Source organism: Pyxicephalus adspersus, chromosome 3 (genome assembly GCF_032062135.1).
Source record: "Pyxicephalus adspersus chromosome 3, UCB_Pads_2.0, whole genome shotgun sequence".
Taxonomy (NCBI): Eukaryota; Metazoa; Chordata; class Amphibia; order Anura; family Pyxicephalidae; genus Pyxicephalus; species Pyxicephalus adspersus.
The window spans coordinates 112,546,499-112,568,223 of NC_092860.1; the positions used below are offsets into that span (position 1 = coordinate 112,546,499).

The 21,725-nt window shown below is 36.2% G+C and overlaps 1 protein-coding gene across 3 annotated transcripts in view; it reads right to left on the reverse strand.

The window, feature by feature from the left end:
* The window catches only part of NEK1 (NIMA related kinase 1), a 63,562-nt gene that overhangs the window by 30,346 nt on the left and 11,491 nt on the right, over window positions 1–21,725 (reverse strand). For 2 of the 3 annotated variants that reach the window (XM_072406039.1, XM_072406037.1), the window contains exons 7-20: window positions 20,364–20,564; window positions 20,003–20,072; window positions 18,584–18,744; window positions 16,097–16,156; window positions 15,759–15,824; window positions 14,611–14,658; window positions 13,307–13,381; window positions 13,009–13,190; window positions 12,722–12,844; window positions 11,336–11,438; window positions 6,590–6,673; window positions 5,639–5,722; window positions 3,104–3,181; window positions 2,436–2,531 (exon numbers count right to left, since the gene is read on the reverse strand). In XM_072406039.1, the coding sequence (XP_072262140.1) occupies window positions 2,436–2,531; window positions 3,104–3,181; window positions 5,639–5,722; window positions 6,590–6,673; window positions 11,336–11,438; window positions 12,722–12,844; window positions 13,009–13,190; window positions 13,307–13,381; window positions 14,611–14,658; window positions 15,759–15,824; window positions 16,097–16,156; window positions 18,584–18,744; window positions 20,003–20,072; window positions 20,364–20,564 (1,431 nt within the window). The remainder of the gene's footprint in view (window positions 1–2,435; window positions 2,532–3,103; window positions 3,182–5,638; window positions 5,723–6,589; window positions 6,674–11,335; window positions 11,439–12,721; window positions 12,845–13,008; window positions 13,191–13,306; window positions 13,382–14,610; window positions 14,659–15,758; window positions 15,825–16,096; window positions 16,157–18,583; window positions 18,745–20,002; window positions 20,073–20,363; window positions 20,565–21,725) is intronic. The other variant, XM_072406038.1, reaches the window with a different exon arrangement.

The following is a 21,725-nucleotide window of genomic DNA, read 5'->3' on the forward strand; positions in this document are numbered from 1 at the left end:
CATTCCAGGTACATATACCCATATTTCTAGTGCATACATCAAAGTATAACAAAACACAACAATGTGTCTGGTATTATAAGCACTAGAAGACTTGTAAGAATGTAGTGTGGAAATTAGAAAATACTGCAGAAACAGAACTGCAATCAATAATTTAAAAAGCTAAAAAAGTTAAATCCATTTCTTTCACAACAGCAGTCAAGAGTCAAATATTCTATTCTCTCTATCATACTCCTACACACTAGAGATCCTTTAGGTGGAAGTCTATTTTTCTAGAAGTATTTGTTGGGATTGTGGGAGCAATCATTTACTAATATCCTTTAGGGATGGATATCTTTTCTACAGCTTTCCTATGTTAAGTCCAACTAGTATTTGCTAGCACCTTTTTCCTACTTGGTTTGAGTGTTAGGGGAATTCATTCCTTCCTGAAGGTGGGTGTAGACCAGATTGGCTCCCAGCAGGCCTAGCCTTTCTGCCCTTTGTATATTCTGTTTCAGAAACCATTGGCCTCTCTAGTGCCTTTGTGCTCAGGATCTTCCATGTAGCTCCTTCCATTCATTCTCCTATGACTCAATGGGATCTAAATCTGGTTGTCTCTGTAATTAAGAACCTATTAGAGATATTCCTCTCCTTAATAGGTGATTTTACCTGTAGTCATCAACCTCAGAGAGGTGAGTTTCAACTGGTACCCTTATCCTGCAAGGAACCCCTTCTGGTTTGGAATAGGGAAAGGTGGTTTTGAGGGCAAGAACTTCTTCCCATTGCCCCTTAACAGACTTCAAGATATGATTTTATGGTGAGTGCAAAGATACAAAATTGCAGTTTGATTAATAACATGAAAACATGAATTTTTAGTTCATGACATTTTATTATTTTATATAAAGTAAAATTCTGATCTGTATATGCCACGTAAAGTATAAAATACTGATCTGTAACAGAACAAATATTTTACACCAGCATGCAAACTTTTTTTCAGACAAACTAAATAAGAGAAGGTGTAACTTTGCCTTGTTTGGAGGTGTGCAAAAGGTCAAAACAAATACACAGCTTATAAGGTGTTTTTTATTAAGTGCAGTTTTGCCCCTTAATTAATGTGTATAAGGGGAGTAATAAAAGTCAACAAGACTATGTTTATGTCAATGAGGCCATTGTGTCGTACAGAAGGAATGTGACCTGCTATAGCTGACAGGTTTATTTCTGTCTGCTTCTGGAGTATAAAATGAGGCCAAAGTGTCAATGTCCCTTTTTTTTACTGCACACTTTAATAGAAACGCTACTAAGCAAACCTCTTGGGAAGTCAAAAGGTGGTGATACTACTGCAGCAGAAAGAAACAAATCAGACACATAAAATCTGTGCCTGTAAAGCAAACACAAAGAAGACTAAAAACATGTATGTGAGAAGACAAATGTCATTGCAATAATTACAAATAATAATTATAGATGTAATACCATTAGAATGAATAAAACTCTAGCTAAAACAGTAACAAACATATGTGTTTTTTTTGGTTTAGAAAACATATAGCAGAGCTTAGGGCACCAATCTACTTGTCAACATTGATAAGGGTAAGAGGGCCAAAGGTCAGTTTGATCGGAGATTGATTTAAATATTAAAAGCTGGATTAAGTGGAATGCGTGGTTACTAAAGTTGTGATACTCTCTCAGTGCTGATGATTCATTCTCATCTAAAAATAGGTAGTCTAAACTTATCAATTTTTTTTTAATTAATAATACTTGATTAGTAACTGCCATTCTAACAGAGGGCAAAATGGAGTAATTTCTATTGCAATGTAGATTGCAATCTACTGCTTGACTCTGAACTTTTGCTGAGTTCTGTTATACTAAGGGACTGAGAAATCTTTATTATTCCTACCTCTGCCCTTTTTTCTCGCTGCCTTTTTTTTCTAGTCTTCATACCCCTAAATATAACAAAAATCTCTCAGCCTCTATGTAACACCATTGGCTTAGCCAACCAGGCCGAAGATTGCAATCCAGAAAAGAAGAAAAAGTTGGTGGTACTATAAGGATTTCATGTGCATGCCTGGTGTATTGTCTGACATTTATCTGTCCACGACTATGCTTGCCCCCATCCCACTGTATGATGCACAGGTTTGAATCCTGCAGAGTGCCTTGTTAGGATATATCAGCTTCCCTTCATTAGTTGGTGCTAAAAAAAGTTTTCTGTCCCATAGATACAACCTTGGCATGTCAAAATACCTAATCTGTATTTGGTTTTTGCATTTGATCCTTTAACAGAAGTGCCAAGGCAGGCCCAATTATCATGTGTATGGTTAAACTGCGAATTAGATTGAACTCTGATATCAAACCAACAATTCTTTAGATCATTACATGCAATGCACTTGAAGAATGTTGTATGGAATTTGTATGGGCAGAATCTATTTCACAAAAATAGCTAAAATAAAGTTCTAGAAAATTCTTACGTGTTCTTCCCAGGCTCGTTTTTCCCTTTCATCAGCTTCCCTTCTTTTTCGCTCAAGATCCTCCTTTATTACAGCTGCTCTAGCATTGGCTTGCACCTACACAAATAAGGCAAAAAACAATGGAAAGACCATAAATATAGTTTGGGCCACAGTTTGATATACAAGCTAAACGATTTGGAAGAAAAAGTATTCTTATAGAGTTTATGAAAATAAACTAGGACCAATAGCAACAGTAATGCAAATCCACTCAGAACCCAGACGTGCATGAATATCAAACCTCAGGACTTAGAAGCAGATGTAATGGATAAATAGGAGATTATTTATTTAGGAAGGGAGTGTGACTTACACAAAATCTCATCTAAGAAAAAGTGAATCATAGCCTCAAAAGTGATCTAATGAAAAAGGTAAACTAAGGTCACAACAAGAAGAAGCAAGTAAAAATGTACAAGAAAAGCTTTAACTAAATGTAGATTGATATATTTTCCCAATTTTTATATAGGACAAGTGATGAGGTACAAGCACTTTTTGGCTGTCTCTGACACATTGTTTAACTTTGTCAGATAGCATCCTGATGTCAGAAAGTTAGCATTCTCTGATGGGTAGTATAGCTATTGATCATACAACAGGAAAACAATTTGTTTTCAAAACAATTATGTTATTTATAATACCTTTAAGGCCTCAATTTTCTTTCTTCTCAGTTCAGCTTCTTCGTTGCTCTCTTTGCTGCTTGGTTGCCCTTCATCTCCCTGACAAATCACAAATACACATGCTGAGGGACATTTCTAAAATATAAGTCAGCCACCAAACATTCTCGTCTGCAACTGAACATTCTATGTTACCTTAAATAGGAAAATTAAAAAAAAAATCATAAATAAGAAGTGTGTATTATATTTTTAAAGTATTTAAAAGCTAGCTATAAGTTGGGACACTGGAATTAGGTAACCTAGTCGTAGACAGTGACAGAAAAATGCATGAAAAAATCTGCTATTGTTCTTATCCAATTTTTCAGTAGAATATTACTATTATTATTCTTTTTTTTTTTTACTTCTCCAGCATATTACAGAATAATGGACAACAAATAGGGACTGCAGATAAAAAAAAAAAAAAAAAAACCGAAATACATACCAAACACAAAATATAAAACAGGAAAAGAAGAGGACCCTACCTTTAACAAAAGATTAACAATATATTGTAAAGGCAAGAGTCAAGTCAGGTGAGGGCAAACATGAATAGTTCAGTTTTATACAAGTCAAGTTTCCATGATTAGAACACTGAAAGGCAGAATAAAACACTATCTAGAATATAGGGAGAAAAAACATAGGTGGACAGGTATATTTGAGTGCCCTTGTTATATAGATGATATAGCAGGTTAAAATGTCTGCCATGGAAGGAGGCACAGGTCTAAGAACTCTAAGAAGCCTTGGGGGACACCTAACAAGTTTGAAAAAGATATGGAATAAGCAGTCAGATGAATAAACCAACCAAGATGGGGCAGAGTTACTAATATTTAAAGTGTGTAGGGTCAGCAGTAGAAGAAGGTGGTCCACCACCCTTTAAAAGAAAGACAAGGGAGAAGTTGCCTTGCGTTGCTAGGAGGAGGCAATAGCTTGTCAGAACCATTTTGGTTGAGAACCCGAGTCAAAAAGGGTTGAGTTGCAAGTTGGTATTAAGAAATGCAGATGTGAGCATAACATTTCAATAGTTTCAGGCAGCACTGTGGCTCAGAGGTTAACACTCTTGCCTTTGCAGCACTAGGTCCCAGGTCTTAGAATGTGACATATCACTACAATAGGGACATTAGATTGTGAGCCCCTTTGAAGAACAGCTAGTGACATAACTATGGACTTTGTAAAGAGATATGTAATATGTTGGCACATAATATAATATTGTATCATGAAGAAATTAAATGAGACAGTAGCTAGCGAGTAGGGATGGATCAAGTTTAAAGGCCAAAAGAAATACCTTTTTAGTGGGAGAGGCTGAATGGGCATGAAGTCAGTCAGAGGGTACGGAGTTGAGTGAACAGATAATGGAGGAAGATTATGAGAGAAAAAAGACAACTTCATACAAACTAACAGGAGTGAAGTAGGGGACAGAGGATTTACTGTACAGCTGGATGGGGTTGGTTGTTGCAGGAGTGGTGAAGTGAGATATACCATCTGATTGTGTAGTTTTTAGATGAAGTAGGTGGAAATGTTTTGGAAATGGGGAAAAATAGGCTGCGTGGAACGTAACATGAAAAGGTATTTCTTTTGCTGTCAATGGATTAAAAAAAACAGAATTGTTCCACCAAATCATATAGAGTAAAAAATACCAAACAAAAACATCGATCAAGTCTACACTGCTGGAGTAAAATTCAGCATATGTATATCAGTGTTGAATTTTAAATAGGAACAAGATTTAGAGTTATTATTGGTCTTGTTAGGTTATAGTTTATAACAGTTAAAAAAACATTGTATGTGCCTGCCAAGCAAAAGCTGTAGAAGACGATGACACCAGGACACATAGTCAACTTGATAGTGGAGGCCCCAGTATGTGTGGCAAAGCATTTGGTAATGCCCAATTAGGCTTTGATGTCTATACCAGTATGATACAGCTTTTGCATGATACAGAGATTGCTAAAAAAATAAACGTTCCATTGTACAGAAGACACTGAAGGTAACTTAAAAGTATAAAAATATTGGCGTGGATCTCTCCTAAGAGTCTAGAATATTTATCTCTGATGTTCCCCTATGTTATTCCCAAATAAAGGGAAACCAAAATAAAGGTTTTTTTTTAGGGTTTACTGAAGACCTAGCTTCCTAAAGTGCATGAAAATCCCAACACCAAACGTCTTTCATTTGTTTCTTTTGGCTATATATATATGCCACTACAGGCATTACAAAGCTATCCTATGTCCAGTTCTCACTTATTGTGTTATAGCAAGTAAAGAGCCTTAGTGGGGACAACAGGGAAGTGAATTTATGGCACATCAACACGTATTTAAAGTACTGCTCAAAATTAGGAACATGTGTATATATATATAACAGAGATGTTCCGCATTTATAGATTTTTTTCCCCCATCATTTTGCCCTGGCATACACCTAAACGTGCAAGCAGGGAGGAGGACGGGTCCCCAATCAACTAAATCTGTATAGTCCTAACCACAATAAAAGTAAGAAAAGGTATATTACCATGTCTGTACAATTATTTTCTATGCTTACCTTTTCACCACGCAGTTTTGCTTTGATCTGTTGTCGTTCATTAAAATTCTGGAGTCTAATTTGCCTGAGCCTTGCTAAATATTCCTAATAGGATAGAAATAAAAAAAATATATATTGGAATGATTCTCATTTATGGCATGTTTGCTCTCTGTAGTACATTTTAGGGAACAATATGCTAAAAGATCACAATATGCCCATTTTACAGACCCAATTCAAATATCTAAAAATTATTATTTTTTTTTAAATGCCTTCAGTTTCTTTCTATAACCAAGTCCATTACAGGATAACAAATATATTACCATACTACATAATTGACCTATAAAAGGTAAAATTTGACTGGATGCTAATGTTATTGTACATCATTGCTTTTGTTAGAAGACTGTAAATCTTGAATATCTCCTTTTATTAGGAGGCCTTGAGCTGAACACCTGTCATACTGCATGGAGTACTGTGCTAATGCAACTGCTAATGTTCTGGAACTGAAGACTGTAAAGTGCATCTCAATGAATGGGCGGATTCTGGGTAAATTAGCTGCAATAGCAGAGTATAGAATGCAATTTACATGGCAAACACACGCATAGCAACATTCAAGCAGGACAGCAAACTGTTATGGATTAACATCATCATGTAGCAGAAATAATATGAGGTGAATAACACCAGATAAAGATGCACGTCTCATTCAAAAGCAAAAATTAAACATGTCAGACACAAGTGAATGAATTGGACAGATAGGGGTTACACACAATAAAAACATCACCCATATGTGTACAGTTAGTTGTGTCTGTGTGTGTTTCATGTTCAGGTCCAGGCAGAAACCCAAGCAAGAATGGGTTATAGGTTTCCTCCATGTGTTAGGTATAATACACAGGGAACATGCAAAGAAAAGATATAATTGATCATGGAACATAGTGCAGAATGTTTAAAAAAGGCTTAGGCATGCGTTAAGCCTACCTGTTCTTCTCTGTGTCGGGCCTTCCCTCCTCCTGAAGAGTTTGACCTGCCTCCATAGACAGCTGCCAGGCTGTACAGTGCATCCTGTTCACCATGTAATGTATGAAGTGTAAGAATGGTGGGGACTACATTAAAAAGGTTTTTTTTTTTTTAAATGTAATCTTTCCAAGCAACCCAGCTATGTTTCTTGCCCCAAGATGTTTTATAGTGACAATTTTTACATAATAGGTTGCTCAGTCTACATATGTGTACAATAGGGGTTATATTGTCCAAAATCCCTGATAAAACCTATGTAAATAGACATGTAGTGTGCAGCTATGTTTTATTGCTACTGATAAATTTCATGTAGAAAATACAACTGAGCAGGCATTGAAAAAGGAGGGGATCACTGAACCCTACAGAAAGCTTAAAATGTCATTTGGAGTCTGGACAAAACAAAAGCCAGGCGGACCTTAGCCTGCCAACTTAAAGAACACCCTCAGTAACATGCATGTTTTCTACCAAATCAGGGGAAACTTGTACATACTGTTATTCTGATTTACCAAGAACACATTCCTTTGAGACTAAATTACATTGATTCAATTGTACTAATATATTCATGTAAATTATCTAGGCTGAGTAATACAGAATATTTAAACCATCATCTCCCTGCTCCTAACCTTTAAAGCAATGATCTTCTTTTTGTGTCAAGGCACATGACCAAGCACAGGTCACTTTGAGATCGCTTCACAAAGTTGTTTAGCAGGTCTCAATTATATAACGGTCTGAAACCTAATAGTTTAATACCCTTCAATAAGTCATAAGACATTGAGAAGCTGAACACTGTATTTTAAAACTAAAGTCCGGCTTTGATAAAAAAAAACTGTCTGGAATGAAAACTTCACAGTATACAACACTGGATCGCCACATACATATGAAGAAATGAGATAGAGAACACAATAACAAAATAATAATCATAAGGGCACTACAAGGCCTTAAAGGTGGGATGAAATGGCAGGCTGAATAAAACTGTATTGGAAGCTTTACTAAATGTTGTGAATAACACTGAGAAACACTGACTGAATAAATCTAAAAAGAAATGACAAAGTACAATCAACAAAATGTAGCAAAAACATTCAGGACCATGAAAATTAGTGCCCTTTGGCTAATCTAGTGTCCTATTTATATAAAGTTTAATCATAGAGAGCAAAAGCAAAAACAGCACAAAAGTTATTATTATAGTTATTATTATAGAAATGTATTAATTATTGTCTGTTTGTTATTATGGTCTTGTTATTATATCTTAATAGGCTATTCATTTTTTCTTGAGATTTTTGTCTGGAGTTCAACTTTAGGAAAAAGTAGAGGATCATTCTGGGGAAATGCTATCCATTTGGTCACCAGGGGTGGACCTTTATTATACTATTCACTAATGATAGTGAGACAATCTAACAGTTCAGTTCTTATGCTTAGCCAAGTCCCCTCGTAATCAACATCAGCCAAAATCCAGTTCCCAGTTTTAGTCATGCTGTATTTTAGCTATTTTAGGTTTTAGCTACATTAATTGGTGCTAAAGGTCAGCACACAGTACAGATTCAGTTTCATTAATCAATATCTGCCCAAATTCCTGAAAGACTGCACCCATCACATGGAATACATACGTATCTATAGGCATGTGCAAAGGTTAATCACCTCTGTCTTTTGTGGTTGTGTTTTTGCAGCATCTTACCTATTCTTCTACCCTATTTCTTCTACTGGGGTCTCTCGTCCCCTTCCCTCTCTTGTGTAGTTGTGCCGATTCTGCTTCTCTGTGTCCTTGCAGCCTCTTATCCTCTTCCCTCTCCTGTGTATCTGCAGCATCCCATCCTCTTCCCTCTTTGGTGTCTGCAGCCTCTCATACTTTCTCCCCTCTAATGTCTCTGCCCGATCTCATCCTCCTCTGTGTGGCTGTGTATCTGCAACCTCTCTCCCACTCTTATGTGACTACCAATTTTTCTTTCCACCCTCTTATGTGGATGTGTCTCTGAAGTTTCTTTAGGTTCCCCAATCCTAAAGCAGAGATAAACTTGTCTACCCCTGCTCCTTCATCAGTGGAAAAATCCTAATGCAGTTTTCTGGATTCCAGATCTGACCAGGCCAGAAAGACACAATTTCTGTGTATGTGCATGGGAGGTGATTTGTTCCTGGCATCCAGGTATGCCAAGACTATACACCGAGTTGCACATACATAGTTCAGTGTACATTCTACACAAGATTGTGAAAAGGTTGGTAAATATGTTTTATTACAGAGGAGACATCCCTTCTGCAATAAAGAGCCTGTTTGCTCACAATTAGATTTTTACAGGTGGAATTGTAAATGGAAAATGGGGCCACAACTGTCATAGGAGGTAAGTAATGAACTTGAGACGGGAGGCAGGGTAGTGTATTCAGCAGCTTTACATATTTATGTTAAACTCTTGAACTTTTCCTCAAGATATACAATATGTAGGTCAACACCTATAAAATTACATTCATTTTAAAGCATATTTTATAGTTTGTTTGGAGCTGAGCCCATCTAAGATTTTTTTTTTTTTTTTTTTTTATTAATAAAAAAAAAATGAACACTGACTGCATGAAAATTGTAAGGTTAATGAATGAGTGACAATGTAGTGTAGGGGTTATATCATTATTTATGACTTCCATACTTTTAGAAAAGAAAAGAAAATATAGCCAGATTGATGGAAAATGTCTGTTCGGGAAAAATAGTTATGCAGTGTAGTCAGCAGGGGAATTTTCAGTACTGGTAGGTGCAAAGCACTTTTAAAAGAATATTTTAGTCAACAGATAAATGATATTTTTTTTAAAAAAATATGTTTGTAAACTATCTAAGCCTTCCAATTGAGAGGCTGACTTTATACATGACTGTATACATGAATTACCCTATCAGTTTTTACATTTGCCTTGGACATTGTCAGCAGCCATCATATTTTAGGTGTAAAAGTATACAGCTTCTGTTGTGTATGCTCTTTAAAATATCCATAATGCTGTGTGACACCAGAATCATGGGTGCATGCTGTAATAAAAGTTTAATACAAACAAAAGTGTATATAAATACTGCAAATATGTATACAAATTACTTTAAAATGTTTACCATTAAAGAATAAACACAAATGTTCCAAAAAATTGTAGTTGAAGGAGCATATTCATAAATCAGTGAATGGGACATTCAATATTTGCTGCAGGTGAATCGTACAGGTGCATGTGTATTAATGACAGCGAATACTAAACCACCAGTGAATGTTTGTTGAAAAAACCCATTTATAGGTGTTTATTGGGCTTAAAAATCTAAAATACAGAGAAAATGGATGAGACTGATCAACAGCACACAGCTCAGACAGGCACATGGGCCATGCTCACACAATACATGTGAGAAACGTTACACACACAGCTCCACAAAACCAAGGCTTTCCAGAAGATTTTATGCACTTTAATATAGAAAGTAGAAAATTCTGGAGCAAAAAGCAGTAGGAATTGCTTTGCTGTTTTTATTGCTGGAGGCCTAGGCTGAAAGAGAAATTAACATTCTAAATGATCCTTTGTAATATATGCTGTGATCTATGACTGTATGCATTTATTTCTGTTCTCAAAAGGAAACACATCAGTGTACTCTCTCTAGAGGGTGCAGATGTTTTTATCTTCCACTGGTTTGCCTTAAGTAGATCAGGAAGGTACAAGCTAAGTGCTGACTAGTCTCACTCATGCAGGGTATAATAAAATTTTATTACGTGGAGCCAGATATTTTACTGAAAGGAAGCATTTATGATGGTTTATCTTGGGCAGCCTGATTGCTCATGCAGGAAATCAGAGTTTATGCTATACTTCTAAACAGCACAGCCTTTGAACTAGTTTGAAATCTGGATACAGGTAAACTTGCTTTTATATAAGCACAAGTACTGTAAAAAATATTTTAAGACAAGTATGACACTATATTAGTTACTCTCATCTCATTATATACAGATGCCATAAAAGAACTTAGGCTAAATACTATTTAAGGAGGAACAAAGTGGTTAGTTTACAAAGGAGTAGCTGTGCAATATCAGCTGATGAGCTGATATTCTAATGTTGCTTTTTAACCTGTGTTAAGTGGAGGCATTTCAAACAAAATCTGAGTACATACTACAAAATCTAATAGGTCTGGTAGTTATCTGTCCAACCTTATATTTCTTATTTATTTAGATGTGGCTACCACAAGTATGTACTAAATGTAATGGACATAACAAAGTCATTTTCCAAGCAAAGGATGTGCAACACCAAGAAGGGCTGCACAATGAGCATCACCTCTACAAGCAAAGGAAAGTATTTTATCATGTGGTTTACAGGAAAGTAGAAGAAAGGAAGAAGTAAAGGACAACAAGAAAAGTTGTTCTTTACACAATGGGCCTGATTTATTAAAGCACTCCAAGGCCAGAGAGGATACACTTTCATCAGTGAAGCTGGGTGATTATGCAAACCTGAAATAAAATACTGGAATTGATTCATTCCAGGTTTGCTGGATCACCCAGCTTTACAAAAGAAAGCATATTCTCTCCAGTCTTGGAGAGCTTTAATAAATCAGGCCCAATATTGCAGCAGTGTTGTTTGTGATTACTCAAAACCAATGATTTCAATCTAATCATTGTTTTTTTTTTTTTTTAACGGGGATCCATTCATTTAAAACATCCAAGGGATACCCCATATATCTAAATAAAGAACGTACCCCAACCATAATGTGCAAACCATATTCCATACCATATGTCCCTCGGCTCGTGCCTTGTTCTGCATGGCTTCCTGCTTCCTCTGCCAGAATTCCTCAACCTGCCTTGCTCTTTCAGCAGCCATGTGTCCTCGATTTCTGAAGAAAACCAAAAACAAAAAAATAGTCAGTTCTCATACACTGAAGTATTTTTAAAGAAATCTGAGAAAACAATGATTATTTTTGCAATCTACATTTACTATAGTATGTGCTCAACTAGCATTACAACAATTTATCAACAAAATACAAGCAATATACTTATTCTCTAAAAACTGCTCCATTATAATCAATTGGAAAAAAAAAGTTCGACTTCAAGGATGTGTGTAAAAACACAACATTGTGTAGGTCAAAAATAAAGCTAAAAATAGATATAAAGGTTTAAAGATTCATCATGAATATAATGTGTGTGTATATATATATATATATTATATACACAGATGCTCCCCGTGGTTACCATGGTTCGAGTTATGATATTTTGAACTTAAAATGGCGATACTGATACAAAAGTTTCTTGCGGAAGGTAAAATGTCATACACTGTATGCGGGCGGTCTCTCTCTCTCTCTCTCTCTCGCTCTCTCTCTCTCTATATAATATATATATATATATATATATCAAAGTGTGTTTCAATATACAGTGAATGATTTACATAAACATTTGGTAAAAGTGACATTTACAGATTTATAAATATGCCACTTTATTAAACTTTAGTATTTGACATTGTATGTATCCTGAGTAGCACACAATCAAACTGCTAACTGTTTAAAACACAACAGTAAAATGACTAAGCAGAGGTGGTGGAAAAGTAACTTGAGCGTACTATGGGGCAGACTACAAGTGCTATATTTAAAATCCATCTAAATCATACCATTGCTTTATTATTAGGTGGACAAAAAGCTTAGTTTTTACAACTCAAAAAGTTGATTATCAGTTTAAAAAGTAAGCAAATGTTGCTTTTTTTAGCTGACCTGAGTTGGAACACAAGAAGATGAAGCAGGGCTTGCATGTCATTCCATATCATATCCAAGCCCTGGCTAAAGTCTATGTATCTAATGGCATCCTCACATATTGTAGCCAAGAAACTACTGACTTGGTCAAAAGTTAGTAACTTGAAAACAAGACAGAGCAGACTTATTTATGTAGACAGTCTAAACTAAAAACTGGATTTTAGTTTGGTCTAAAATCAGCTTTGCATTTCTGTGACAAACAGAAGACAAAGAATGGCTATGCTTTTTAGTTTTCCAATGTGACTTATTGAAATACTGAGCTCTCATAAAATAGTCTTTCACAGCTCTTCATGGATAGATGAAGGTGCACACTTCACACATCTATTTTTATTGGGTAAAATAGAGAAACACAAGATCTCAGTGTTACTATGACTGACCGGTCTGCAAACGCTTGTCGGGAGACTTCCTCCAGCCTCTTCAATTCTCTCCTTACTGCGTCCCCATCAGGTAATGGATAATGAGCTGAGGGACCATTAGGAGCTTCTGGTTGTGCAGCAGCTCTAGAGATGAAAGAGTAAGATAATACCATGGCTTTTTGATGTTCTATTGACTGAATATAATTATTGATGATAGTCTGACATCAGTCAGTTTCATCAATCTCTATGTTGATTGGAGCAGCTAATCGCTGGTTTTCTGGCCAGAACTAAACAGCTAAATCACAAACCTTTGTGCAGCATTAGGGTTCTGTGCTTCTGCACGGTGTTTGGCCTCTCTGACTTCTGCTCCTTTAATGTTTTCTTTTTGCTTTTGCATTTGATCAATTATGAAATGATAATGCTCATAAGGAGATCGACCTGCTGCTTGCGGTGGTGCTGCCCCTCCGCCTCCCCCAAAAAAATATGGTGCCTGTAAAAAAATAAAATAAAAAAGACAATATAAAACCTATACAAGAAACTGTAATTTACAAACACAAAAAAATGTTGTCCAAACTACAAAGTGATATAATAAGCTAATTTATTCACCTTAATTTCTCCACTTCCTCCTGAGCCAATCACATTTTTCCAGCCCTGCTCTCTTGCACGATTTATTCGCTCCAGCTAAAAGCATAAAAGTAAATACTTTAGCAAGACAGAAAATATTAAGCGCACATAAAGGAAAGACTAAGCACACATTTAAAAAATACTGAAATGAAAAATGGAGATTTTGCTGTCACCTGCTTATAACTAGTCCCGTTATCTCTGAACACAACAGAAGCCCTCTCAACTAGGTTATAGAGAAAAAAAGAGAGGGAGCAATCCGGTTCTATGATGACAATGCTTCATCTCCATAAATATAGTACAGTGACTAAGGGTTGTTAGGCCAGAAAAGGAAATGTTACTAGCAGAATCACCAGGTGAAAAAAATAGAAGATGATTATAAATGCATCACAGGGCTTCCTACGCTGCAATAAAATAGAATTGGGTTAAGATATGTTTTAGGTATTTTATTAAACACAAACATTTTAAAGGAGAGAATATAAGGTGGTCAGAATTCTTCTCCTACAGACCTGGAAACTAGTTTCAACTCTGCCTAAATATCTGTGTAGTTTGTATGCTATTCCCATGGTTGCAATGGGACATATTGAGTTACCAACCTCCTCTTAAACTGGCCCTATGTGTGCAAGTGCAATAATTATATTATACTGAAAACTCCTTTGGGTGCAAGAACATGAATGGATCCATGTACAAAGTGAAAAACCCACAATATAATAAATAAAGGCTTCTATCATAGCAATTTCAATTGAAACATGTTACACTGCTGCCACCTTGTGGGCAAATAAAATGTCTGCAGTATATACTGTAAGCTAATAAAGAAGAATTAAAAACTGCATGGTGTAGCCTAGCTCTTGCCATAATGTGCAAGTAAACACAGAATACTTGCACATTACGGCACACTTACCTACTAATGTACCCACACAGTGTGCATACATGGAAAAGTATGCACACTGCTGAACTAATGCCCCATAACAATAATTTATAAGGATTTATGTATTGACCGTCATGCAGGATCTCTTTTGCCAAAACTGCAAGAAGCAATTTTGGCAAAAGAGATAAATCCTTATAAATTATTGTTATGGGGCATTAGTTCAGCAATGACAAAGCTGTGTTGTACTCAGGAATACTACAGCTAAAAATGTACATTGTAACTGATGCAGAGGTATAAAAAGAAAATAGCAAGAGTATATCAACATTAGTTTTGTAATTTGGAAATTTTTATCAGACAACACATATGTCTAAGAGAAGCACAAAGAAACATTTTAAGCTAACAGGAAGATCTTTAAGCTTACCCTTTCCTTCTCCATTCGTCTCATCTGCTCTGCTTTCAATAAATTTATCTACCAAGGGATCAGAAGAGAGACATTAACACTTGGAATTATCAATGGGACTAATATAGGAGAACAGAAAAATGGAGATATTTCCTATATTGATAAACTGGTTTCAGCTTTTACATTCTAAGCCATAATACATTGAAAGAGGAATCCTGCCTGTAGCCATGGAAACTTTTTATTCTTTCAATGTTGAAAAACAACTCCTATACTAGGTATTTATTTCAGCTTCATTAACTCTTGTTTTTGGATTTCTCAAAATAGATCTACCACAAAAATAAAATTTGGAAGTTGTTAGTTGTCATATTTTCAACCTGTTGTCAAGTTGTCGTTTTTAACCTGAAACAAGTATGCAATCAAGGTAATCTGACTTTTCTTTCATCACCTGCATACTTCTAGGTCCATGACTTAGAATGGCAGCCTCCATGTACTTTTTACATTAACAGAATAATAAAGATTTTTCAGTAAATTCTTTTTGAGCAGAGTATGCCCATGAAGGTGCAAAGCTCCAGTGACAGAATGTGCAATATGAACACTGAAACAATTAAAAACAATACAGAGCATTATTATTAGGGCAGCACGATGGCTCAGGGGTTAGCACTCCGGCCTTTGCAGCACTAGGTCCTAGGTTCGAATCCCAGCCAGGACACTGTCTGCATGGAGTTTGCAGGTTCTCCCTGTGTCTCTGTGGGTTTCCTCCGGGTTCTCCAGTTTCCTCCCACATCCCAAAAACATGCAGTTAGGTTAATTGGCTTCCCCGTAAATTGACCTTAGACTACATTAATGACATATGACTATAGTAGGGACATTAGATTGTGAGCTCCTTTGAGGGACAGTTAGTGACACGACTATGGACTTTGTACAGCGCTGCGTAATATGTACAGCGCTGCGTAATATGATGGCGCTATATATACTGTGTAATAATAATAATACAGAGTAATACTACAAGAGCGACAACAGATCATGAATTAAGTATAAAATATAAATTCTTAGAAGGGAATGGTTAGTTACTGGCCTATTACACACCATTGCTATATGTGCAAGAAAAATTTATACAATAGGAAATATTTTTGTATGAAATCAGCAATATCACAGAATAGATTACCCACCTGTTCTCTCTGCTTCTTCTCCCTCTCTAGGTGTCTAGCTTCTACTCTTTTTTTCTTGGCCACATCCTGAAATACAAACAAGCTCTCTTATCACTCACTAACTCCTTTAAAGAACCTTTATGGTTAAGAGGAATTAGTGGAGTCAAGATGGGAAAGGAAAATGTGGTTAGAGGACAAGAGTGGGAAGAAACAAGGAGGAAAGGTTTGGAGGTGTTTGGTTCAGGTCATTTATCTGCCAGCATTGGAATAGCTGGCATCACAAGCAGCACTGCTCAGCCCTCCAGCTGTAGAACTGAAAGTCAGTCGAATTAAAGAAAGCAGGAGGAGCAGTTTGATACCTCTAACATTTTCCTCCTTTCTTCTACAGGGTTCACTTTCTTCATGGGCACTGCAGGGGCCTGGACAAGAAGTAAAACTGCAAATTAGAACGATAGCTTTTTTGTTACATTAATGGAGATGTGTGCTATTGCAGCAATCTTATATAGTTCTGACAAAAAGAATGTGCACCCCCATAAATTTATAAGATTTTATCATTAAGGACATGAAAATAATCTAGTCCTCAGCAGGTTCAAAATATTTAAATGTAAAACAAATGGAGAAGCCATGAGTGAAAAACCTAAGTACACCCCAGACTTCAATATAACAACCACCTTTAGAAGCAATAACTTGAAGTAATCTTTTCTCTATGTCTTTATCACTCCCATCGTTGTGAAAGAATTTTGGCCCACAACAATTCTTCAGTTTACTGAGGTTTGTGAGCATGTATTTATGCACAGCTCACCTGCCATAGTATTTTGATTGGGCTGAGGTTTGGACTTTTCACTGGGCCATTGCAACAGCTTCTTTACTTTGTAAGCTATTCTGTTTTTGCTGGTGTGATCGGGATTATTGTCCTGGTGTAGGACACATTTTTGGGCAAGCTTTAGCTGTTGCACAGATAGCCTTCCATGACTTTAGCACATAGTACACAGAGGAGTGCATGGTCAACTCAATGACTGCAAGGTGACCAAGTCCTCTGCCTGCAAAAAAACCCAAACAGTTACCCCTCCACCACTGTGTTTGATAATTAATATGAGGCATTTGTGCTAACAAACCGTGCTTGGTTTTCAACAAACAATCCAACTTTGATCTCTTCTGTCCAAAAGGACATTGTTCCAGAAATGTTCTGGTTTGTTCAGATGCAGCTTTGCAAGCCTAAGCTGTGCTGCCATATTCTTTTTAGAGAGAAGAGACTTTCTCTTGGCAATATTCCAAGGCCATCCTTGTTCTTTGTTTTTCTAAATGTACTGTGACAAACCTGTGGAGTCTGAAATGTAACCCTTGGTTTTTTACAGTTTGAGTTTTTCACAATCTGACTTGGGGTGAATTTGCTGAGACATCCAATCATGGCAAGATTGACAAATGTCTGGAATGTCTTCCGCCGAATAATCTTTCTCACTGTAGAATGATTTGAAATTATCTGGAAATAACCTTATAACCCTTCCCAGATTGATGGGAAGCAAAAATTGCTTCTTTAAGATCATTGCTGACGTTTTCCCCAACCATACACCCAAACTCTCCAGACCAGCAAACTGCAAAAACGCCTGCTTTTGAAGAGGTGGTAACATTTGCTGATGATTAGTTAAACCTCCTAGCATTCTAATTCTGTCCGTATTTTCATGCAAAAAGCAATACATTGTTTTGCATTGAAATTTATTTTACATTGTAGACTAATAATTCTTAAGCGTAACTCACCAAAATATGTCCATATTTAATAAATTTAATAATAAACTTTAAATAAAAAAACACAAAAATCTGTTAAAAAAAAACCTGTAATATAACTGTACAGAAGTATGTATTAAACATATATATATATATATATAATAACCCTGGAGAACGTCTCCGCAGTTTTTATTGTTTTTAAGCGAGCGTGACTCAGGATTACCACTTTTTGCAGGTAAAATCCACTGTGGAATACCGCTAGGGAGGTTATTCAAGTGCATATAAGCACCTAGCTGATACTTACCCTATGTCATATTAAAGTGGTAAGGGTGTACTTCATTTTTTTACGCTGCTTCTGCATTTTGGTAAATAATGACTCTGTGTAATATGTCATGTGTTGTTCATCCTAGGTTGTAAATACCTCATTTTAAAACCCAGTTTTTTTTTTTTAATCTGGCTTGATATGTAAAACCTTAGAATTTAAAGAGAGTGTACTTTCTTTTTTACATGACTGTATGTCCTATGGAATCAAGGTTATAAACAATATCAGGCTTCATGTATCTAAAAGTAGTGGCTTATCCTGTGGAGAAATGTCAGATTTAAGGTGATGTTTTTCCAGAGGAAGCTCAATAATTTAGAGAAGACTCCGTTTACTAAAGAAACTACAAACAAATTATTTTTGAGATACCCCAATAAACGTCTCAATGAGCCTGATTGAAGTCAAAATAACAGAATGGGAGCTTACTCCAGCCTTTAAACCTCAGATTTTGTTTTATTTGTGGTCTGTTTCCACATAGGAAAGATTTCCTTTTATGGCCGGTCAATAAACAAAGTGATAGGAACACGTTTTGTACAGTAAAATAGGGAAAGTGTTAAAACTTCTATCAGTTTATCATACAGTCTACACCTTCCTGCACTCTTTAATGGCTTACCTCTATTCTTGTTGTTACAGCAATTGGGTCTCTGATGGCAAAATAACTGGAAAAGTATTTAGTTTTCCTAAGTTTACCAAAAAATAAATAATGACTGCAAAATGTCAGATTCCCTCCTGCAATTTACTATGCCCATGTATTTATTAGCAAAAATTACAAGATTGTTCTGGATTTTGAAGCAATCATTCTCACCTGTCTATGTTTGACCTGTGGTTTCCTGTCACAATATTTCTTTGCAGATTCTGCAGACTTCTTAATGGTTAAAGGCACTCCGTATTTAGCAGCCGGTTTGGTGATTTTCTGAGCAGGAGGGGAGGCAGAGGGCATGGCTTGTGCTGGAGCTTGTCTTTTGGCTAGTTGGCCACAAAACATAAATGTATACATATCAGATATTTCAGTAGATCGGACTCTTAACTTATAGAGCAAAAACACTGTTTTTTGTTTAAAGACTCATATCATAATCTTCAGTTATGCAGTAATGAAGTGTCTGCACATAAAACAATCTCACACACAGTAGGAACAAGCCCCAAGCATTTCCTTAACCTATTATGCCTTTTTTTACACTTTACTGCATACCAAGGGAATATAAGCAGCCCGATTTATTGACTTGGCTTCAGTTTTGGTAGCTAGGTATGTACATCTATGGTTAGTCTAGCTATCTCTCCAACCAGTGCTAACCATAGACATTTGTCCAATGCTAATAAATAATCCAGGATATGAACAATGTCTTAGCTTACTGATATTAATACCTCACCCCAAAAACTAGCATTGTCCATGGCTACTGGTGGGAAAATCTTCCTCTCTATCAAATCAGTTTGAATTCAACCTGGCAAGCCTTTGTAGTACATAGTGTTTGCTGAGTCTAAAGGAGATGATACAATCAATGTAAAACTGTTGGAGATGTATAGATTATACAGAAAACTAGCCACATTAGGTTCACTTCAATGGCACAAATTAGTATAAATTAGGGCTTGTGTCAATGGCATCAGTTATATATCTGATAATTCACTGACAGGTGCATTTGACCTCCTTCTGACCTATATTTGACTTATTTCAAAAGGGTTTTGGATTATTATAGACCTGTATTCATGAAACCTCATCAGATGCAAACAAAAGCCTATTGACACAAGCACTAAATGTTCCATAGTGGACAGGTGGCACATCTGGCAAATAATGTTAAAGGTAGCTGGGTGTCCTGGGATTGCCAGATTCTGGAAAATTCCGTAAAAATTCAGAAAACAACAGTAAACGAAAATGAGTAATGCAAAGGGTGCCAGAACATACTTAATGCTCAGGTACTTGTCAGTTAATACCTAGAAGTGGCATACAAATGGATACTTAAAATTGGTCCCGTTGCTTCCCGTGGAAATGAGTAGCTAGCTGGAAAACCAGGCCATAACGTTTATCATTTTTTGGCGGCTTGCAAATTATATTTAGAATTCATTGAAAAGTCTTAGTACCCTGAATTGAACATATTTTGGGGAAACTCCAGATGGGATTTAAAGTCATTTCTAACTTGTACTACTATAATGTCTGTGCCGATTCATGGTCTTTAGTATAGATTTCCCGTTGCACATGATAAACTGAAAACATTCAATACTAAGTACTTACCAGCTACTGCATGGCCTGCAGGTTTAGGCTGGTTCAGAACTGCTGCCATGCCAAATTCCTCAATAATAAGCTGATAAGTAAAAAAACATAATTTTGAATTATTCATGAAAAGGTCATAAAATTGATAATACATAAACTATACAACTCGGCACACAAAAAAAGAATCTGACAGAAAGATTAGTCATGTTTTTATGTTAAATTGTGGAATATAAGTTAACATTCTTGCATGTAATGTGAGCAGGTCTTCTCCCTCCCAGCAAAAGTAGACATTGCTAGGAGAAGCAACAGATTAATGGTTTCATATTTACCTGAAGTTCAGCTTTAAAATGACCATAAATCCAGTCACTACATTCAGATTTACCTGTGGAGGCAGAAACTTTTCAATACGTTTAAATATAAAAGGCTTCTCCAATATGGAGTTGACAGATGGACGATCCCTGGGACTTCTTTTAAAAAGCAATGAAAGTAAATTGCGGAGGTCATAAGAGTAATGCACGGACACCGGAGGATATGAGCCCCGAATAATCTTCAGAACCAGGTTCTTCATATTGCCAGCTTCAAACTGAAATGAAACACATTTTATTTAGGATTTAAACTACTGTTCAGTTTGTATGGAGCATTTATTGATATACTTTACAGTCAATAGTCAATACATAAGCATTTAACTTTGAAAAGTTTCTATTTCTATTTTATGTGAGGATTCAGGGTGTCAAAACACTGTAAAACCTAAAAGGTTTGCTCAGTCTGCAAAATAAAGATTAGCCACACACTTACTGCCTTATTACAGTTTTTTTTTCTTTTCCATGACCTAAAAGGGGTCAATATAGGCAGGTCCTAGAGTTAAGTTTCCCTATGGTCTTCCCTTGGTTATGACTTTCCGGAAAAAAAACAGCTGGGACCAGGTAAAAGGAGAACAAAATGCTGGACTGGAGAGGAAGGGTAAGTAAAATTCCACAGGTAAGCTACGGCCAAGTGGGTGAGGAACAATGTCCTTCAACTGTAAAAATAGAATATTTATTACACTTTAAAATGTAATTTAGCTGTTTTATTATTTAAGACATTTTAATTATCCATTTGGAGATGTAGATAAAGAGATATATTCAGGTTTTAGTCTACATCTACACATAGAAAGTTGCAGTATAGGTGTCAAATCTATTGTCAACCTGGGAATTATAATGTGTTTACGTCAAGGTGTTAATAACAGGTATAAAAGTAAAGGTTACTCAGCTTGAATGCAACACTCCATACTTCCCTTCTTTATATGAAAAAAAAATCCATGAAAAACTACTAGACCAGGGGTGTCTAATATTAGTCTTCAACATACACATACAAGAAATGATTAGGGAGAGTGATTGTATTATTATTATTATTATTATTATTAATAATAATAATAATAATAATATTAATAAACCGGATTTATATAGTCTTGTAGCGGTGCGTGTGATGAACTTATGCGTGAGGAAGTCATTAGTAGGTCATCGGAGGAGCGGAGAGAGCGGCAGGGGGAGTATTTTTTTTACCAAGTGGTGGGACAATAACTGTGTAGGGATTTGAAGGCAAAGCACAGGAGCTTGTATTTGATTCTAAGGTGAAATGTAAGCCAATGGAGAGAACTACAAAGAGATGCAGCGGAAGAGGAGCGGAGGGAAGAATGGATGAGTCTGGCTGCAGCATTCATAATAGATTGTAGAGGAGAGAGTCGGGTTAGTGGAATACCAGGGAG